Source organism: Myotis lucifugus, unplaced genomic scaffold, assembly GCF_000147115.1.
Source record: "Myotis lucifugus unplaced genomic scaffold, Myoluc2.0 scaffold_160, whole genome shotgun sequence".
Lineage (NCBI taxonomy): Eukaryota > Metazoa > Chordata > Mammalia > Chiroptera > Vespertilionidae > Myotis > Myotis lucifugus.
The window spans coordinates 285,379-305,806 of NW_005871208.1; the positions used below are offsets into that span (position 1 = coordinate 285,379).

General features: G+C 43.8%; 1 protein-coding gene across 1 annotated transcript in view; it reads left to right on the forward strand.

Moving 5' to 3' along the window:
- The first annotated feature begins 16,834 nt into the window (after window positions 1–16,834).
- The window catches only part of SLC4A8 (solute carrier family 4 member 8), an 80,552-nt gene continuing 76,958 nt past the window's right edge, over window positions 16,835–20,428 (forward strand). The window contains exon 1 of the mRNA XM_014461728.2: window positions 16,835–16,979. Within this exon, the coding sequence (XP_014317214.1) occupies window positions 16,935–16,979 (45 nt within the window). The 5' untranslated portion in view covers window positions 16,835–16,934. The remainder of the gene's footprint in view (window positions 16,980–20,428) is intronic.

Genomic DNA, 20,428 nt, shown 5'->3' on the forward strand with positions numbered 1-20,428 from the left:
GGCAGGACTGGGAGATACGTGAGAAACCAGGGGAACTAAGGACTTCCCCTTTGGAGAGGAAGTGACCCCAAGACTAGAGGCAAGAGGCTGGTCCAGTGCCTGGTCTATCTCCCAGCTCCCCAGAGCAAGCTGTATCTCACCCTCCGTTAGTGCTGGGTGAGCCTGGGAGATCACCATTTCTTCATTCCATTACAACCTTAGACTCAGGCCTGTTGATGTCCTGTGGCCAACCACATCCTTCGTGTTTGTTTTGGAGAGATTGCACCAAATTCCCCAATGAAGTCTCCCCTGTTACATATAAATAGTGCTGCTGTAAAGTCCAATTTTCCTAGGGTAAAACTTCTAGAAGTGGAACTTGCTGGATCAAAGGCTATGAAAATTATTAAGGTTTTTGATTCTTATTCCAGGAGGAAATATTATCCATTACTAGAAAAAGAGATGTAAAAAGTTCCTGCCCTTGTCAACTTGGAGCGAGCTGATGGCCAAATAACTAATGTAAGAGGTGGCCTGTTTTTCTGAAAAAACAGACATGCCACAATGTCTACAATAAATTAAATTAAGACCATAAAATGTGGTCTGGGTGCAGCAGATCACATGGTATTAAACAAATTGGACTGCCTGGAGATTCATGAGACAGAAAACACCAGAGAGACAGAATGGGGTTATCAGATGTCTCCTTGAAAATAGGAAGTGTGGTGGCGGCAGCAGCTGCAGTTGCATTTACTAAGGGCAACTTCTGTGTAAATGGGGTTAGGACGAGAGGAGTGCAAAGAACCAGCACGTCCCTCTCAGGGAACTCTGTACAATGAGGGAGATCACCAGCTACAAATAAAATCATTCCAGGAGAGAGATTTTCTTCCTGGGATAAGCAAGGACATTCTACTATTCTGTCCACAGTTGGAAAGGTTAATGTATATGAAAGCTCTGTGGAAGCCATAAAGTGTTATCGGTGTGAGGTACAGTGCTAGGTAGTAGGGAGTCAGAGATGAAAGACTAGTCTCTATCTCCCAGTCTCCTGAACCATTTCTCTAGAGTGTGATAAGAGCCGTATCAGAGAAATGTATGTGGGAGGCCCAGGAGGGAGTGATTCGTTTACCTGCTGGAGGAAGAGATGACATGACCAGATTTGTGAAGAATGAGTAAAAATTTGCCTGGTGGGTTAAAGTGGGAGAGACGCGGGTATAGTGAGGGGCACAATGTGACCCAGGTGGCCCCCATAATTTGGACTACAAGTGACATGCCTCGTCTGTCTCCAGAAGTTAGTGTTCCAGGCCCCACGTGCAGCGGTATCAGATCCAGAAGTCGGTCTGGGGCCCTCTGAGGCTCCATGCTGTCCCCAGGATCCTAGGGGTTACTAGTGTATGTAACAACGGAGCCAGCTTGGTCCTGGCTAGTGGGCTCATTGCGGCAGGAGACTGCACTTAATGAGGGGGAGCCAGCCCAGGCCAGGAAGTCCTCAAGGTGGAGGCTGCACAACGTTAGGAGGCATGTGAAAGCCATGTCTTGCCCCCAGGGTATGTCTCCCAAACGTGAGATCCTTGCACTTCTAGCTTGGACAGTCAGAATTTCCTTTTATTTTTTAAAATATATTTTTATTGATTTCAGAGAGGGAGAGAGAGATAGAAGCATCAATGATGAGAGAGAATCATTGATCGGTTGCCTCCTGCAAGCTCCCTACAAGGGATCAAGCCCCCAACCCGGGCGTGTGCCCTGACTGGGAATCGAACTGTGACTGCCTGGTTCCTAGGTGGACACTCAACCACTCAGCCATGTTGGCTGGGTCAGAATTTCCTTGTAAAACTATTGACAACTTCCACCAGGTGCTCAGCTGCCTGCCTTCTTAATTTCTGACTGTAGACATCTTAATTTCCTAGAGCTTCTGTGACAAAGTACCACTAATTGTGTGGCTTAAAACAGAAATTTATTGTCTCACGGTTCTGGAGAAATCTGCAGAGCCATGCTCCATCTAAAACCTATAGTATAGAGGAACCCTTCTATGCTTCCTGGCAATCATTTTTTTAATTAAAAAAATTGTATTTACTTAGAAGCATTCAGAATGTCAACAAAACAGCTACAATTTTTGATTTTGCAATTACAGAGTGGTATTCAGTTAACAGAACAAGAATTATTTTGTATAAGTTGCATCAGAGACAACTGAAGATGAAAAAACTACCATCCTCATATATTATAATTTGTGCTGTGCACCAAGAACCAGCTTTAAATTTCCATGCCAATTTACAGCCCCCATACTGTACCAGGCAAGGTTAGTGATCATTGAAAATACCACCAGGACAGGGCTATCTAGACACATTTGGCACTGACCAGTGTTGCTCAGTGGTTGGAGCTTCAGCCCAGGCATCGAAGAATTGTGGGTTCAAATCCAGTCAAGGACACATAACTGGGTTGCAGGTTCATCCCAGGCCCCTAAATGGGGCACGTGGGAGGCAACCAGTGGATGTGTCTCTCTCACATTGATGTTTCTCTTTCCCTCCTTCCTTCCCTTCCACTCTCTCTGAAAAGCAATGGAAAAAATATCCTCAGGTGAGGATTAACGACAGTAAACAAACAAATAAGTACACATTCAAAAAAGCACTGTACAGTTTAAAAACATCTTATACAGATTACATTTCAGTTTTTTTTTTCTTTAAAAGGAATGAGTTGTGTACAGGGCTGTTAAATGCTTTATAGACAAGGGAAAAAAACTGTGCCAGAACCAACTTATTCAGCAGCATCATCTTCTTCATCTCCCTCCTCCTCATCATCCTCTTCATCTTCCTTGTCTTCCTCCTCTTCCTTCTTTTTCTTCCTTTATAAGAAATTATATTGGACTAGAGGCCCGGTGCATGAAAATTCATACACTGGAGGGGAGGGGAGGCGTCCCTCAGCCTGGCTTGCCCCCTCTCACAGTCCGGGAGCCCTCAGGGGCGGGAGGCGACCCAGCGATCAGGGGAAGGCGACACCCCCATCACACCTCTGCTGCTGCCACTGTCGGCAGCACAAACCTCAGCTGGCCCTGGTTACCTGAGCCTCGGGTGGTCCTGGGAGGCTGGAGGGCTGAGGGGACTGAGGGACTCCAGAAATAGGTGTGTGGAGTGGCTGGACCCGCCTGGGGACAGGCCTGGCCGTGCTGTGTGCCTGCTGCCCTGGTGGGGCTAAGGGACTGGGCGCTGCCATCTTGTGGCTGTGGGCACCACCATCTTTGAGGGCGTGACAGTCAATTAGCATATTCCCTCTTTATTGGCTGTGGGCGCCACCATCTTGTGAGGGCATGGTGGTCAATTAGCATATTCCCTCTTTATTAGATAGGATTAGGGGCCTACTCCAGTATGACTTTATCTTAATTAATTACATCTGCAATGACCCTATCCTATATAATAAAAGCCTAATGTGCTAAGTGTCCAGTTGTCTGGTCATTTGTCCAACCAATCAAAGCGTAATATGCTAATGACAACTAAGGCCACTCAACCGCTTGCTATGACGTGCACTGACCACCAGGGGGCAAACAGTTGACCAGTTGCTATGACGTGCACTGACCACCAAAGGGCAGACGCTCCGACCAGTAGGTTAGCTTGCTGCTGGGTCTGACCAATTGGGACTGAGGGAGATGGGCTGGACACACCCTGGATCCCTCCTGATCATGTGCTTTGTTTTATAGGAAAATTATTGATTTTTTTGCATAATAATCTTGTGTCCAGCCACTTTTCTGAATTGTCTTATTGTTTGCAATAGTTTTCAGTTGATTCCAGGTTTGCAATGTTATAATTTAATCTTTTTCTTTCTGATGTTTCATATATTTTATTATTTTATGTTGTCAAGTTCCATTGGCTAACCCCTCTCTACACATTAAGTAATAATGATGATTGTGATAATTCTTTTTTTAAAAATTTTATTATATACTTTACATTGAGTACTTCAGAAATGAAAATAACTACAATAATTTCAAAATGCAGCCCCTGGATTAAATAAATATCCTTTATAACTATACTCAGTTAATATCTAGAAATGTATGTAGACACTAAGTCAGCTAACAAATAATAAAATAACTGTAAACTAGAAACCTCAGGGATGAGGAATATACATGATCAATTAAGTCACTTTGCCACCATGTATTTTAAAAAACACGATTCACATTTGTTTCAATCACATATACATCCACTCCAAGAGTTAAATTAGACAGCTGATGCTAACAACTTAACACTATGATCTCTGTTACCTTAAAAGGCAATTTAATTTAATACAGAGAAAATCAAGAAGAAAATTTCAGGACCCTTGGTCAGAAGCTTTCAATACTTGTGGTACTACTCTGATGTTCATGAAGGTTCAAGAAGAGTGCTTGCTTCCACTGAGAACATGATCAAAGAAATAGATGGGCTAAGCATTCCATTCCAAACACTAGCTAGTCATCAAGAAGTTACCAATAAAGGACTCATGTTAGTAACTAACCATGTGAAAAAGCCTTAGCCAAAAAACAAAACTTTTAGAGTGATATTTACGAATGCAAGCATAATTGGTGTTTTGCCTTTTATACATAATCATCTTTGAAATGCTAAAAGTGAGTTTCAACTGTGGTTCTTTTGAGAAGCTGTTGGTGCACATGGGATGACTTACCTTCTCAAAGTATTCTTTATTCTTTGGAAGCAGATGTGGAGAATCCAGTGTCCAGTTTGTGGAAGTCTCTTGTCTTTTTGATAATAGCCATTCTAATAGGTGTGATGTGATATCTCACTTAGTTTTGCTTTGCATTTTCCTGATGATCAGTGAGCATCTTTTCGTGTACTTCTTAGCTATTTGCATGTCTTCTTTAGGAAAATGTCTATTCAGGTCCTTTGCCCATTTAAAAATTGAATTATTTGGGTTTTTTTTTTTTTTTGCTGTTGAGTTGTATGAGTACCTTATAATTTTTTTTTATTTTTATTAATGGGTATGTGGGGTAGAGAGTGAGAATGTGATGGATGGCACCAGCGGGCTGTCTGGTGTCCTCCAGGTGGGGTCAGTTTTGGGACAGACCAGAGGAACATTTTGTGCTACATGACCATCGGGCAGCACAGCTTCTATGAACACTCTCAGTTGGGAGCGCCCTTCCTTCTCCAGCATGTGGCCGCCTTTGTCATCAGCAGAGAGGACTGCAGGCCCCTGGGGCTTTGCCATAACCCAGTCGTAGCAGCTGGAGCAGTCGTTCACCTCAGATTGGTTCCCAAATTCATCCATCACCTTGGATTGAATAGTCCAGCCTTCCCAAGGGAACACCAGCAGCTGCATGACCTTGACCCAACAGTCATAGCTATGCCTGTGAGAAGAGCTTATTTGACCTCTCTCAGTCTGTGACAGAGCAAGACAAAAAGTAAGAGACCAGGCTTGGGGTGTGGCTGCTGACCCAGCCCCAGAGTGGCCAGCAGCAGCAGCAGCAGGGCCACACAGTGATCCCAGGCCACGGCCAAAGCTCCTGCCATCAGAGACCTGGACCCCACGATAGCCCTTCCCAGATCCTTCTACATTTTGGATATTATCCTGGACCAGATATATGGTTTGCAGATATTTTCCTACATTCCCATAGGTTCTATTTTTAATTTTTGAGGAAAAATGTATCTCATAGGATGCCTTTTCGTTTTGTCAATTGTTTCTTTTGCTGTGCAGGAACTTTTAGTTGGATGTAGTCCCACTTATCTGTTTTTGCTTTTGTACCATGTGCTTTTGGTGTGATACCCCAAAAAATCATTGCCAAGACCAATGTCAAGGAGCTTTTTCTCTCTGTTTTCTTCTAGGAATTTTATGGTTTCAGGTCTTATATCTAAGTCTTTAACCAATTTTGAGCTAATTTTTGTGAGTGGTGTAAGATAAGGGTCCAATTTCATTCTTTTGCATGTGAATATCCAGTTTTCCCAGCCACATTTACTGAATACACTATTATTTTCCCCATTGAGTATCCTTGGCTCTGTTGTTAAGTATTAGTTGACCAAATATGCATGGATTTATTTCTGGGCTCTAGATTCTGTTGCATTGGTTCACGGTCTGTTTTTATGCCAGTACCATACTATTTTGATGACTATAGCTTTGTAATTTAATTTGAAATATTCTTGAATATGTTTATAAGCTCTTTTGTTTTTCTTTTTTCTCATTTAATAATTTCTTTTGAAAGTTTTTAGTTTTTCTGTGGCTCTCTAACTTCTTGAGTTGGGTGCTTAATTCATTTTTTCATTTTCATATTTATATGTGTAATTATTTAAAGCTATAAAATATTTTTGGTCTCAGTCTTATGCAGTGTCAATTTTAACTTTTTTTTGCTTATGAATTAATTACTTAAGATTTTAAAAAAATCCATTTAGTAGAGTTTAAAAAATTTTGTTACTGATTTAAAGTTTTATTACATTATGATAATAGAATATCTTTTACTCTACAGAATTTATTATTTTTCTTTTGGTCCAATAGTAAATTTTGGTGAATAGTTCATAAGCCCTTGAAAAGATATATTCCTTATTTTCAAAATATTGTGTTTAATATATATACCAATCATATCAATTATGTCCCTCAAGTATATATCTTTACTTATTGTAGAGGTAAAATAAGCTCTTCTCATAATACTATGTGTGTCAATTCTTCCTTGTATATTTATTATTATGTTATTTGATATTTGTTAGATCTTTATTGTAAAGTAAACGTTTATTGTTATAAAGTGCCTATACTTTTATCTTGAAGTCAGTATTACCAGAAGGACAGACTTTAGGTCAGTGATTCCCAAAGTGGGCACTACCGCTCCCGGGTGGGCGCTGCAGCGATCCAGGGGGGCGGTGATGGCCACAGGTGCATTTGGGGGCGATGAGTAACTGCTATTAAAATTTAAAAAAAATTAATTTCCAGGGGCTGAGTAATATTTTTTCTGGAAAGGGGGCGGTAGGCCAAATAAGTTTGGGAACCACTGCTTTAGGTCATAACTTCCCTTTTCCCTCCTTCCTCCTTCCTCCTTCCTCCTTCCTCCTTCCTTTTGCCCCTCTCCTCTCTCCCCTCTCCCCTCTCCCTTCTCCCTTCTCCCCTCTCCCCTCTCCCTTTACAAACCTTTGCACATTCTTTATCATTTAAACTGTCTGAGTGTCTTGCTTTAGGCATAACTCTTAATAGTTTGAGGATAATCTGTACTTTTGGCATTTGGAGAGCTTGGGGCAGGAGGTATTCTGAAGTAGTGCTCACTGGCCTGAGAATTTGTTGGATGGAGGTCTCTTTTTGTTTGATGATTTGTGTTTTTGAAAATATCTTTATTTCTCTTTAATCCCCCACTTCTATTTCCAAAATCGTAGTTATGAAAAATTTCAAACATAGAGAGAAGATGTAAAACAAGGTAATCAAACAATGTAGTTTTACCTCTCTCAATCTGTGACAGAGCAATGAACATCTGTAAAGCCTCCACTAGATTCCACAATTGGTAACATCTTTCCATATTTACTTTCTATTTCTCTCTCTTTTTATCTCTACCTAGGCATATCCATCTATTCCTATATCTATATTGCTATAATATTTGAAAATAAGTAGTATGCATCATGATACACTACTCCTAAATACTACAGTGTGCATCTGCTAAGATTAATCACAACCATTATCACATACGAAAACAAACATAGTGGAATCTTTTGAAATTCTGTATGTCATTGCTGGAAGTTCTCCCAGTGGTCTAGAATCACAGGGGGCTTGCTGGAGACAGTACTCCCATCCTGATCATGGCCTCCCAGGAAGACAAGAACAAGGGAGGGTATCCTAACTGGCTGTACTATTTGAAGGGCCGCCATGTGGAAGAGTGAGCAGATTTTTCTCTTTGGATCTACAGAGGGGAGCGTTTGGAATATAAAGAGTGGAAGTTTCAAGGAGACAGACTGAACCAGGAATGTGGCTACTGGCCTATAATCAGCAGTGAGCTCCCGGTCACTGGAAATATCCAGGAAAACTGGATGGCCCCTTCTCAGGGATGCTGTGGAGAGAAATTGTGTTGAATAAAAAACTGGTCTATCGGACTTTTAAGGGGACAGGGACAAGAAATTCTGGAGAGGCCCAAACTGATCCTTAGGTTACAATCCAATTGTAATGGCTCTTGTTCATTTTGTCTACCCAGCAAAGCCAATTGTGTCTATTTCTGTCTTGAGGCTGGATTTGTTTTCCCCTTGATATTTATTGGCTGATCATCTCATAGCCTGGATAGTTCTTAGTAAACCTAGCATATATTCTTTCTTTTATAAGAAAGTACAGTGCCCTAACCAGTTTGGCTCAGTGGATAGAGCGTTGGCCTGTGGATTGAAGGGTCCCAGGTTCGATTCCAGCCAAGGGCATGTACCTTGGTTGAGGGTCCCAGGTTCGATTACGGCCAAGGGCATGTACCTTGGTTGTGGGCAAATCCCCAGTGGGGGGTGTGCAGGAGGCAGTTGATCGATGTTCCTCTCCCATCGATGTTTCTCTCCCATCGATGTTTCTAACTCTCTATCCCTCTCCCTTCCTCTCTGTAAAAAAATCAATGAAATATATTTTTTTAAAAAAAGAAAGTACAGAGAAATTTTGCCTTCTTTAAAGAGGAGTCTGGCCTTTTCAATTTCACAGTAGGAGTTAAAAACAAACAAACAAAACAACCACAAAACAAAATAAACAAAGATAAATCAGTGAAATACCTTCAAATTCTATACCTATTCTTTCTTGCCCCAGCTCAAATGTCTGAATGGATCTTTTTTCTTTTTTATTAACTGCAAAATAAAAGGCCTCAAGGGACGTTTCATGGGTAATAAGAGTAGCTTGGACTGAATTTATATCTAAGTCAGATATGTGCTTCCTGAGATAAAAAGCAGTAATAGTTATTTTCAGAACTTCATGAGTTTGTTAAGTAAACTAATGAATGGGTATCACTGACAAGCTTTCCAAAGTGAAAATTATATGAAACTGTCATCTGATAGGAAAGAGTAACAGAGGAGAAACCCTGAGTTTTTGCGATGGGGAGTTCATGTCAATTCTAAAAGAAATTCGTATTTTCACTGTTCCATTGAAACCAATTCAATTTTATGCAAGAAGTGGCTGAATGGCATTGTATTTCTAGGAAGCTACTCAATAAAGTGGAAAGCATCAGTAGTTCTTTCCTTTTTCTTTTTAAGAAGGCCTGAGATTTGCTTTATTTTATTTTTAAAATATATTTTTATTGATTTCAGAGAGGAAGGAAGAGGGAGAGATAGAAACATCAATGATAAAAGAGAATCATTGATCAGCTGCCTCCTGCATGCCCCACACTGGGGATCGAGCCTGCAACCTGGGTATGTGCCCTGACCAGGTATCAAACTGTGACCTCCTGGTTCATAGGTCAACATTCAACCACTGAGCCACATGGCTGGGCAGCATCCGTAGTTCCCGACCCAGCTCTGCTATTAACTGACCTGGGCAAGTCCCTATTCTAGTCACATTGCAGCTTCCTAGTCCAGGAAATGTTCTGTGTACATTTGCAGACGCATTGAAGGGAAATGAGATAAGGTGATAAAGAAGTTAAGAGTATATAGAATTATACAAATATGAGGTATTGAATTTGCTGCCGCCCTGAGGATATTCCAGGTCTATTGGCTAAAAGTAGGAACTTTCCTATTCCTACTTGTATAACAAGCTCAGGAGGCCTTATCCCCAGGTAGATAAAATGTAGGGTGAAACTAGTGTACACAGACTTGATTTCTAAGCAGGGCTTGGTTGGGTTAGAAACGGATAAGATAGATGTATTTAATTAATATAAATGTGTTCAGATCTGACATCAAGGACTTGGCAAGTGGTCCCTGGTTAACACTTGATTCTCCCAAGTTCTGGAACTAATTCCCATGGGGGTCTGGAAGTCCCAGGACATGTTACATCCAAGGCCTGCTTTTCTATTTTGTCTGCCCCTTCTAGTGGTCCTTCCCGCCACCTCTGCCTCTGCCCAGAGATTCTCATGATTCCAGAGAAGGCAGAATGTAGGTTTTTGCTATTTTACTTGTGTTTGGTCTCACTTAGTTTGGAGCAAGATGTCAGTGAGTACAATACAGGGAATTTCTATGAATAATGTTGGTGATGACAAACGGAGGGGGACTGATCTTCCCAGTCAAGAGTCAGTTTTTGTGGTGCTTCATTGTTCTTCCCTGGGATGTGCCGTGTTCCAGGCTGGCAGCATGCCGTGAACAAAGAGACTTGTGTTCTGTAGTCTGGCTGTGCTGTGACTTGGCAAGGGCTGAAGGCAAATCGTGCACCTGCATAACCTCTTTAGCTTGGTGAAGAATGGTATCTCTTTCCCACTTCCCCTCCCTTCACAGGAAATTCTCCCAGACGACAGCACAAACAAGCCCTAATTAAGTCTTTCCTTGAATCTCCACATTTTTTCCACCAGCCTTTTCTTGGGGTTAGATGTGTAATTAAGAGGAAGCGGGAGAAAGTAAGTCAGGTATGAGATGCAGCTGGGAACTGGGAGTACTTAATGGCAAGTAAAGACTACCAGTGATGGTGAACCTTTTGAGCTCGGCGTGTCAGCATTTTGAAAAACCCTAACTTAACTCTGGTGCCGTGTCACACATAGAAATTTTTTGATATTTGCAACCATAGTAAAACAAAGATGTATATTTTTGATATTTATTTTATATATTTAAATGCCATTTAACAAAGAAAAATCAACCAAAAAAATGAGTTCGCGTGTCACCTCTGACACGCGTGTCATAGATTCGCCATCACTGGACTAGAACCTCTGCCCTGGTGGCCCTTTGGACAGTGTAAACAGGGCAAGAGACATGGTAAATTGATGGAGGAATTAAGATGCTTTGGAAGGAAGAGTTGGGTTGCAATTATATGAGCACATTTTCTTAGACCTTTTGAGTTTCTTGTGTTTTTGCCTCTGAATAAGAGAATTTCAATGTTTCTCAGCCAATATTGAAAGCTAATACATGGAAGGTGCCTACTGCTTCCCTGGAAAGGCTGTGAACACAGCCTTATAATTATATACAAAATTTGGGGTTTTCGTGTACTTACCTGAAAGGAGAGTCCCATATGTTTTACAGGGGGTTTAAGACCTACTTTCCCTCCTACCCCCCACCACTGGTATTAAAGAAGGATCTAGAGATACAAATCTGGAAGGACAGCCACATTTGGAAGCCATGAAGGGAGGTTGGAGCCTATAGAAGTTAGAGAAGGATGGAGGCCCCAGGCAGCCCCATGAGAGGCAGTAGGTGGTTAAGCATGTGCACTTACATCAGACACATCTGATCTCAGAGCCCAGCGTCTCCATTTATTAACTGTGCCAGCTGTGTGATCTGGGCAATCTACACCTTTAAGCTGCAGTCTTCAGTTTTCTCATATGGGATGATAGAACATATCTCATAGAATCAGTGCAAGGATTAATTAAAGTTATCCATGTAGCATGCCTCCTTGCTTCCCTGTTGATGTGTGCAGTCTATCTCTATGTGTATTTTGAATTGTATGCCTCATTCCAGGCCAAGCATCCTGCGCAGGCCTCAGAAGGCTGAGTTATGTTCTGCTATTTGGTTGTCTTCTTCCTGCTCTCTTTAGAAAAGTAAGAGCGTGAGGCGGTGTCCTTGACTGAATGTCCTTCTTCCAGCTCCCTCAGCTTGCTGGCTGGGCTGAGAGCAGCATATTTGCATTTTTCCAAGCAGTGGAGGGAGCGATAAAAGCTAGAAACCTGGAGCCTGGAGCCCAGGGTCTCTCAGGGAACGAGACCAAATTAGTCCGGGGGTGGGGTTTGGGGGGCAGGGCCTATAGGCTGCAACGCCCCAGGTGGCAGCGCCTCAGGCAGCCTCAGAAGCCAACTCTGTGGCCTAGTTCCTTTTGTAATTTTCACAATAGACCAGAAGATGGGGCTCTTGACTCTGGAGTCAAGGGCCAGGGGCTCTGACTTGTTCCATGATTGAACTGGAGGGAAATCAGACCCATCGGAGCTCCAGGGAATCCTCTACTTACTGCCTCAGTCCTCTCTTTACTCTGCCCACTCAAGCCCACTCCCATGGCTGGGAGCTGTCTTTCTGGGGAGAGGAAAATGTGGGCATATTTTTCCTTTGGTCACCATCCTTGGCCCCTCTTGAATTACCATGTTGCAAGAGCTAGTCTAACTGACCCCCCCCCCCCCCCCCCCGTTTTCCTCCTCTAACTGCCTTGCCCCTAATGGCAGATTTTGGCAATGGTACCACTTATATGGGATATGTTGCATAGTGGAATCAGACAGACCTGTCCTTGACTCATCTCACCAGAAGAAGCTCTCCTCACCTCTTCAGAGAAGCCCTCCCTGAACACTCCACTTAAAGTAACTCTCCCCTTGGGGGGGGGTAGGAGGGCAATGGGGGGATAAGGACACATATGTAATACCTTAATCAATAAAGAAAAAAATAAAAATAAAATAAAGTAGCTCTCCCCAACCCCATGTCAGTTACTCTCTATATTATGACCTGTTATTTACTTCACTGAAGTGACCACAACCTGTAATTATCTTGTTCGCTCTCTCCCCACTAGATTGTAAGGCTCAAGAGGGCAAGACCCTGTTTTTGTCTTATTGCTGTTTCCCCAACACCCAACACAGGGCTGAATACATAGATTCTTAGTAAATATGTTTGGAATTAATAAATGACTGAATACCACCTTAAAGACTGCTTAGCTCTGAGAAAGCTGCTAAACTTCTCTGAGTCTCAATTTTCTTACCAGTGAAATGGAGAAATAATGATGTTATGAATATGAAATGACACAATGTATTTATACTATTAGACCGGGTCTTGATGCATGGAGGTGCCCTCTAAGACCACAGTGTTTTACTTTCTATCATGTGAGAAAAATAAAAGCAGAACTAATTAGCCGACTCTCCAAAATTTGGCCACAGCTTTTCTTTACCACATTTTTTTACTTCCTACTGCTCCTCTTTATAACTTTTACCTTTGGTCCAAATCATTGTTACCCTGAATGGGCCACGTGCATTCTTAAGTCTTTGCCTAAGAGTTAAGATGCTTACTCTCCTTACCTTGGCGCAACTATTTTCAGATAAAATCCATATTCTCTGTATCATGTTCCTAAAGTGCCCCCAAGTCATAAAGATCATTTCTCTTTTGAATTTTTACAATCTTTGTTGTTTATATTACTCATAGGGTTCTTATTCTATGTTCAACTAGCTTGTCATTATATTAACATACAGTAAATCCTGTTTCCCTGATTAAATTGTAAGCCCCTTGGAGATATGTATTATGTTACATATTTTTTACTTTTTAAATATGTTTTTATTGATTTTTAAAAATATTTTTTAATTGATTTCAGAGAGGAAGGGAGAGAAAGAGAGAGATAGAAACATCTATGATGAGAGAGAATCATTGATTGGCTGCCTCCTGCACGCCCCCTACTGGGGATGGAGCCCGCAACCCAGGCATGTGCCCTTGACTAGAATCAAACCCAGGATCCTTCAGTCTACAAGCCGATGCTCTATCCACTGAGCAAAACCAGCTAGGGCTGTTTTTATTGATTTTTAGAGACAGAGGAAGGGAGAGGGGTAGAGAGATAGAAACATTGATGACAGAGAATCATTGATCGGCTGTCCCCTGCACGCCCCCTACTGGGAATTGAGCCAGCAACCCAGGCTTGTGCCCTGACCTGGAATGGAACTGTGACCTCCTGGTTCCTAGGTCAATGCTCAACCACTGAGCCATGCTGACTGGGCTGTATTTTATTTTAGATTTCTCTGCATCTTCTATGCCATTGGGGCCTGTACATAGTAGGTGTTCTATTTGCTAACTACTTTCTATGTGGCCAGCATTCTTTGAAGCTCTGTGAAGTATACAGAAGGGCATAAGAAAAATAACCATTGCCTTCAAACATGTACAATATTACAGTAAGTTAAAGTCAACATACAGTGTAATGAAATAATCACAGCATCTGCTATGAGAAAGCTTCTTGGAAGAGTGGCCTTTGGGATTGACTTTGAGACATAGATCAATAGAACAGAACAGAGAGCCTAGAAATAAGCCTATGCCTTTATGGCCAAGTAATATTTGACAAAGGAGACAAGAACATTAATGGGGTGAAGATAGTCTATTCAGTAAATAGTGGTGGGAAAATTGGACAGATAAATGCAAAAAAACCCTAAACTAGACCACCTCCTTATACCAAACTAAAGAATAAACTCAAAATGGATTAAAGACTTAAATGTTAGACTTGAAACTATAAAAATCCTAGAAGAAAACATAGGCAGTAAAATCTCGGACATTTCTTATAGCAATATTTTTTTCTGATATGTTGCCTCCGGTGAGGATGTGGAGAAAAGGGAACCCTGTTGTACTGTTGGTACAGCCACTGTGGGAAACAGTGTGGTGATTCCTAAAAAAAAATTAAGAATGGACCTGCCGCCCTAGCTTGTTTGGCCCAGTGGATAGGGCGTCAGCCTGCAGACTGAAGGGTCCCAGGTTTGATTCTTGTCAAGGGCACATGCCCAGGTTGCAGACTCAATCCCCAGTAGGGGGCGTGCAGGAGGCAGCCAATCAATGATTCTATCTCATCATTGATGTTTCTCTCTCTCTCTCTCTCTCTCTCTCTCTCCCTCGCCCTTCCTCTCTGAAATCAATAAAAATATATTTAAAAAATAAAAAAAGAATGGACCTGCCCTCTGATACAGCAATTCCACTTCTGGCAATATATCTGAAGAAACCTGAAACACTAATTTGAAAGAGTATATGCACCCATCTGTTCATTGCAGCGTTATTTACAACTAGAAGCCTGGTGCACGAATTCATGCACAGGTGGGGTCTGGCTGGCCCACCCCGATTGGGGCCAATCGGGGCTGGGCTGGCTGGGTGGAGGGGACACAGGAGGTTGGCCAGCCAGGGGGAGTGGCCTCGGGTGGTTGGGGCCACAGTGCATGTCAAAGCAACCAGCTGTTCCAGTCGTTCCAGTCATTCCGGCCTTGCGGTTGCTTGGTTTTATATATATAGATAACCAGCAGATCAGTAGATAAAAAAGCTGTGGTACATTTACGCAATGGAATACTACACAGCCATAAAAAAGGAATGAAATCTTACTCTTCGCGACAGCATAGATGGACCTAGAGAGCATTATGTTAAGTGAAATAAGCCAGTCAGAGAAAGACAAGTACCAGGTTATTTCACTCATATGTAGAATCTAAGGAACAAAATAAACTAGCAAACACAATAGAAACAGACTAATAAAGAATAGACTGATAGCTGTCAGAGGGGATGGAGTTTGAGGCTGGGTAAAAAAGGTGAAAGGATTAAGCAAAAAAAACCCCCAAAACTCGTAGAAACAGATAACAGCATGGTGACTGCCAGATGGAAGGAGTGGTGGGGCTAGGTAGAGAAGGGTATGGGGTGATAAATGGTGATGGAAGGAGACTTGACTTGGGGTGGTGAACACATCATATAATATATAGATGATGTGTTATAGAATTGTACACCTGAAACTATATAATTTTATTAACCAATGTCACCCCAATATTCAATTAAAATATATTGACTTTGAAGAAAGGTTAAGAATTTGATGGGAGCCCTAACCGGTTTGGCTCAGTGGATAGAGCATCAGCCTGCGGACTCAAGGGTCCCAGGTTCGATTCCGGTCAAGGGCATGTACCTTGGTTGCAGGCATATCCCCAGTGGGGGGTGTGCAGGAGGCAGCTGATCGATGTTTCTCTCTCATCGATGTTCTAACTCTCTATCCCTCTCCCTTCCTCTCTGTAAAAAATCAATAAAATATATATTTTTTAAAAAAGAATTTGATGGGAAATGATGGGGGCTGAATGCCAGAGTCAAGGGACATCTTTAGTGCAGAGAATGATAGAGCCTGTGGCAATGAATGCTAAGACTCAGAAACAGGACCAGGAGCTTATAAAGATTAGAAATATGGTTCTGCCTCAGTTACACTGAAGCACAACCTTGTTTCACATTTCAGGGACAGTGCAAGGGGTGGTATGCAGGGTTGAAATTTTAACATGTCCCTGACTAGTTATCTTCAGGGGTAGCTTCTGTGGAGACTGGAGAATGATTTACAACAGTTCTTTTTGTTCTGACTCGCCCACAGCCTGATGCAATAGTACATACAAAGGGAAAGGCTCCTTCCCTCCGCTTGGGGACAGAGGACTGGTTGGATGATGGCCAGCCTCTCTTTTCTTTAAAACCTTTATCAAATGGAATGTGTTACTCATGCTTTTCCAACGTTGCCTTAAATCAATAGTTCTCGTTATTAAATAATAATTTGCCTTCTTGGAAAAGTTGGAAGCATTTTTGTGTTATGACTTCAGCAACCATCTTCAGTTCAACCCTGTGCTTTTTGCTGCCAACCTGAGACCCGGGGAGGAGACCTAAGTCATAGCGAGTCTGTAGAGGGGACAGGATCACCGCCAGTCTGCTTAGCTTTAATGCTTTTTAATCTGGCCACTAGCTCAGAGATTAACAAGTATTCTCATCCTTTTCCCTCATCCTCAATTACTTCCTTCTGCAATCCCCAAGGGACGTTTCCCCAGAATTTAAAAATCATCCAAAGAATAAAATCAGAAGAGAGAGAATCAACACTTTCTCACTTTCCCACGGTGAGGGGCAGCTGCAAATAGAAGCATGAGATTTTCAGTTTCCATCAAGCAGTTGGAAGGACCTTCAAGCCCAGGGGCCCCTGAAGGGAGGGAGGCGGTTTCCACGGCAACCTGGGCTCCTCGGGCTGCCCCCCTCCTCGCGGTAGCCCTGGGTACCGCCGGCCGGCGTCCTCCCGTGCTCCGCGCGCTGATTGGCTGCACAGGCCGCGCGCTGATTGGCCGCGGCGATGCCTCGCGGGCCGGTGGCCACGGAGGCGGAGGAGGTCGATGGTTGACCGTTGGCTCCAGAGTCGGGGTCGCGGTTGGGGCGCTTCGCTCAGACCCGACCGGAGTGTGCGCGCCGCTGACGCTCGGCCTGGAGCCCGCGGGCGGGACCGTGCTCGGCTCCGCCATGCGCGCCGGGAGTAACGAGCCCGACGGCGTCCTCCGCTATCAGGTAGGGCCCGCCTCCCGCCCCTCCCCGGGCTCAGCCTCCTCACCCCTGTCCACCTTCCCGCCCCTGCCCCCCAGCTGGACGCCCAGGCCACTCCCTGAGGGCGAGGGGAGGCCGTCCCGGGACACCAGGGGGCGCTCCGGGAGGCTGGGAGCCGGCGGGGGCTGCGAGGGGGTGACCTTGGCCGAGTCCGGGAGCTGGCGGGTCACCGCCGCATCCCGTGTGCGCCGGCGGGGACCTCTGGCCTCCCGGGGTGCTCCCTGTTGTCCTGGCCTCGCCGCGTCGAGCAGGAACGTGGGAGAGAGTAGCCAGGGGCCATTCTTTGGTGAAGCGGGTCTCCTCATTGTGCCATTTCGAGGGGTTTCAGGAAGCGCCGGAAAGACCGGGGGCGGGGGCCCAACCCTGGTAGTGAGCCCCGCTCTCTGACCCCCCCCCCCCCAATTGCGCAGGCATCTGGCAAGTTCTGGGCGGGGAGCGGAAATGGGCTGGGGCAGTGAGGAGTCGGGAGCAGTGTTCATTTAAGGGGATGAGGAAACCAGGTGTAAGTACTGGTAACGCAGCTGTTGGGGTGGCGAATGTAAGGAAAAGCACCCGACTGACTGTGTGTCAGAGTCCGGAGGTTCAAATCTCATCCAGGCTTGGCGACCTTGAGCGAGTCACTTGCCTCCTTTGACCTCAGCTCCCCATCTAGTAAGATGGGAATGACAGTGTCTGCTTTGGTTTGAGGGCAGAGCGAGGTGCTGTTTGTGAAAGGGCTTTGTGAAATGTTTATTGTGCGACAAGCAGTAAGTGAGTGCTACCTTACTCAACTCTCTACTATCACCACCCCCTTCCTGTGCCATCAGGGGGCATAGCTACTGCCCTGGAGAGAGGGGCTGATTGAAGAGAGGGTCTAGTCCAGTGGTTCTCAACCTTCCTAATGCCGCGACCCTTTAATACAGTTCCTCATGTTGTGGTGACCCCCAATTTCATTGTTACAATTTGGACATAATTAAAGCACAGTGATTAATCACAAAAACAATATGTAATTATATATGTGTTTTCCGATGGTCTTAGGCGACCCCTGTGAAAGGGTCGTTCGACCCCCAAAGGGGTCGCGACCCACAGGTTGAGAACCACTGGTCTAGTGTGAAGTGGGAGGCGGTGAAGAGAATGATGGACCTTCCTGGGAAGGATGATGGGTCTTGGAAACAGGCGCCACGTTGACATCAGGGATGGTTTCTGTAAGGGGTCAGGGAAAACGCTCGGAGTTTGCAGCAAAATGGGTATCAGATACAGATTCTCCTCCCTGTAGTAGTTTGCTACTAGAAGATCTGTAATTCCTTCTTTGTTTGCTCCATCAAAAAGGAACCTTATCTCAGGTTTTAGAAAATCCTTATCTAATCTGTTAAGGCCTATTAAGTGTATTTATTCACTTACATTTGGAATACAATGATGAACAAAAATAGGCAATGGTTTTGCTCTCAGGAGCTTCTCATCTAGTGTGTGTGTGTGTGTGTGTGTGTGTGTGTGTGTGTGTGTGTGTTTTGGGGGGATAATCACAAGTAAATGTGTTATTATAAACTGTGGTAAGTTCTTTGAAAGAAAGATAGACAAAATATGGACAAAGATCCAAAGAATAAGGGAGCTCGAAGGGCCTTGGGGACACAAAGAACACTATATGCAAAAGTCCTGGGGCAGAAGGGGGTACATCTGGCTACAAGACCTGAAAGAGGGCCTGTGTGGCTAGAGCCACAGAGAGTAAATGAGGGGAATGGTGTGAGATATACTCTGGTGTCATAATATTCAGGACCTTGGTAGCCCATGCTGAGGAAGTTGGCATTTCTCTGAGGAACAAGAGGAAGACACTCTAGAGAGCAAAAGAAGAGAGAGGGAGAGAAGAAGAGAGGGAGAGAGAGAGAGAGAGAGAGAGAGAGCGAGAGAGCGAGAGCCAATGAGAGATTAGATTTTCCTATTAAAAAGATTTCTCTTGCCCGGCTGGTATGGCTCAGTGTTGACCCAGGAACCAAGAGGTCACTGGTTTAATTCCTGGTCAGGGCACATGCCTGGGTAGTGGGCTCAGTCCCCAGTAGGGCGTGTATAGGAGGCAGCCAATCGAAGTTTCTCTCTCATTGATGTTTCTATTTCTCTATCCCTCAACCTTCCTCTCTCTCTAAAAAAATCAATAAAAACATTAAAAAAAAGATTTCTCTGGCTGCAGTGGGAGAACAGGCTGGAATGAATGTGAGGAGACAGTGTCCTTAATGTGCAGAATGTGTACAGGTTATACTGTCAAGGTCATAATAACCCCTAACCTTCTGTTAGTGTTCTGTGAAATAGATAATTCCTGAGTGCTTCTGGGATAAGATAGAAAATAATTACCTCCTTTACATCTAGTTCATGAAACTTTCATGAGTGGTAGGATGAGGAGAAGAAAATAAATAGAGTAGGAACAGTAGGACCTCATGAAGGCTGAGTCAGGTGATAGACAAATGGGAATGTGGATATAGTGAGGAAAAGAAATGAGTGTGGAAGGAGGAAAGTAAATGGGCTGACTTGTGGGAGACACAATCAACCAACTGAAAATTACCAGTTAATCCTCCCAAGAAGGCTGTGTGGAAGGGAGATAGACCTTGCAAATTGAAGAGATTGTATAACTTCTCCAAACAGAGATTCCAGACATCACATCTAAATATCATAAGTCTGTGTTGTTTTCTCTGGTTTGGACTGTTGCATAGCCTCTCATGATCCCTCTGCCTTCTCTCTTGCCATTCTACTTCAACCCTGGCAGTAGAGGGAGCTTTTAAAAACACAAATCAGATTATGTCATATCTATCTTGAAACCATTTAGTGACTTTCCAGTTCATTTTAGAATAAAATCCAAACTGCTTGTCAAGCTTTAACATGATCAAGGCCATGACCACCCTCTCTGACGGCCTCTCTCCCCCTCTCTGTCTATGTATCCCTGCACTGGCTTTCTGTTTCTTTGATGTGGCCCACTCCTTCATGCTTCAGGATCTTCGTTCTTGCTGTTCCCTCTGCCAGGACATTTTTCTACCTCAGCCTTCTCAGGACTCAAGTGTGACCTCCCAAGAGTGTCTTTCCTTGACCTTTAACCACAGTCACTCCCTTTCATACGATACTCTTTTGTTTTCTTAAAGCACATATAATGCATCCGAAGGGTTCTTGTTTTGATTTCTTATTTATTTTCAAATAGAATTTCATGAGGGCAGGGACCAGGCACACAGTATTTTCATCTAGCACAGTGCCAGGTATAGTACAGGTCCGTGATTCTATATTATAGAACGGATGATTCTCCCCTAGTCAAAGCCGGTGTGCCTCTCCTGAAGGAGCTTGTGGCCTTGTCAGGATTAGCACAGGGCAACAGACGGTCATTGCTGGATGACACAAACGCTCTCCCTTCTGTGCTGTTGTGTCTTTGCCCAGATGTTCCCAGCTGGAAAACCTTTCCC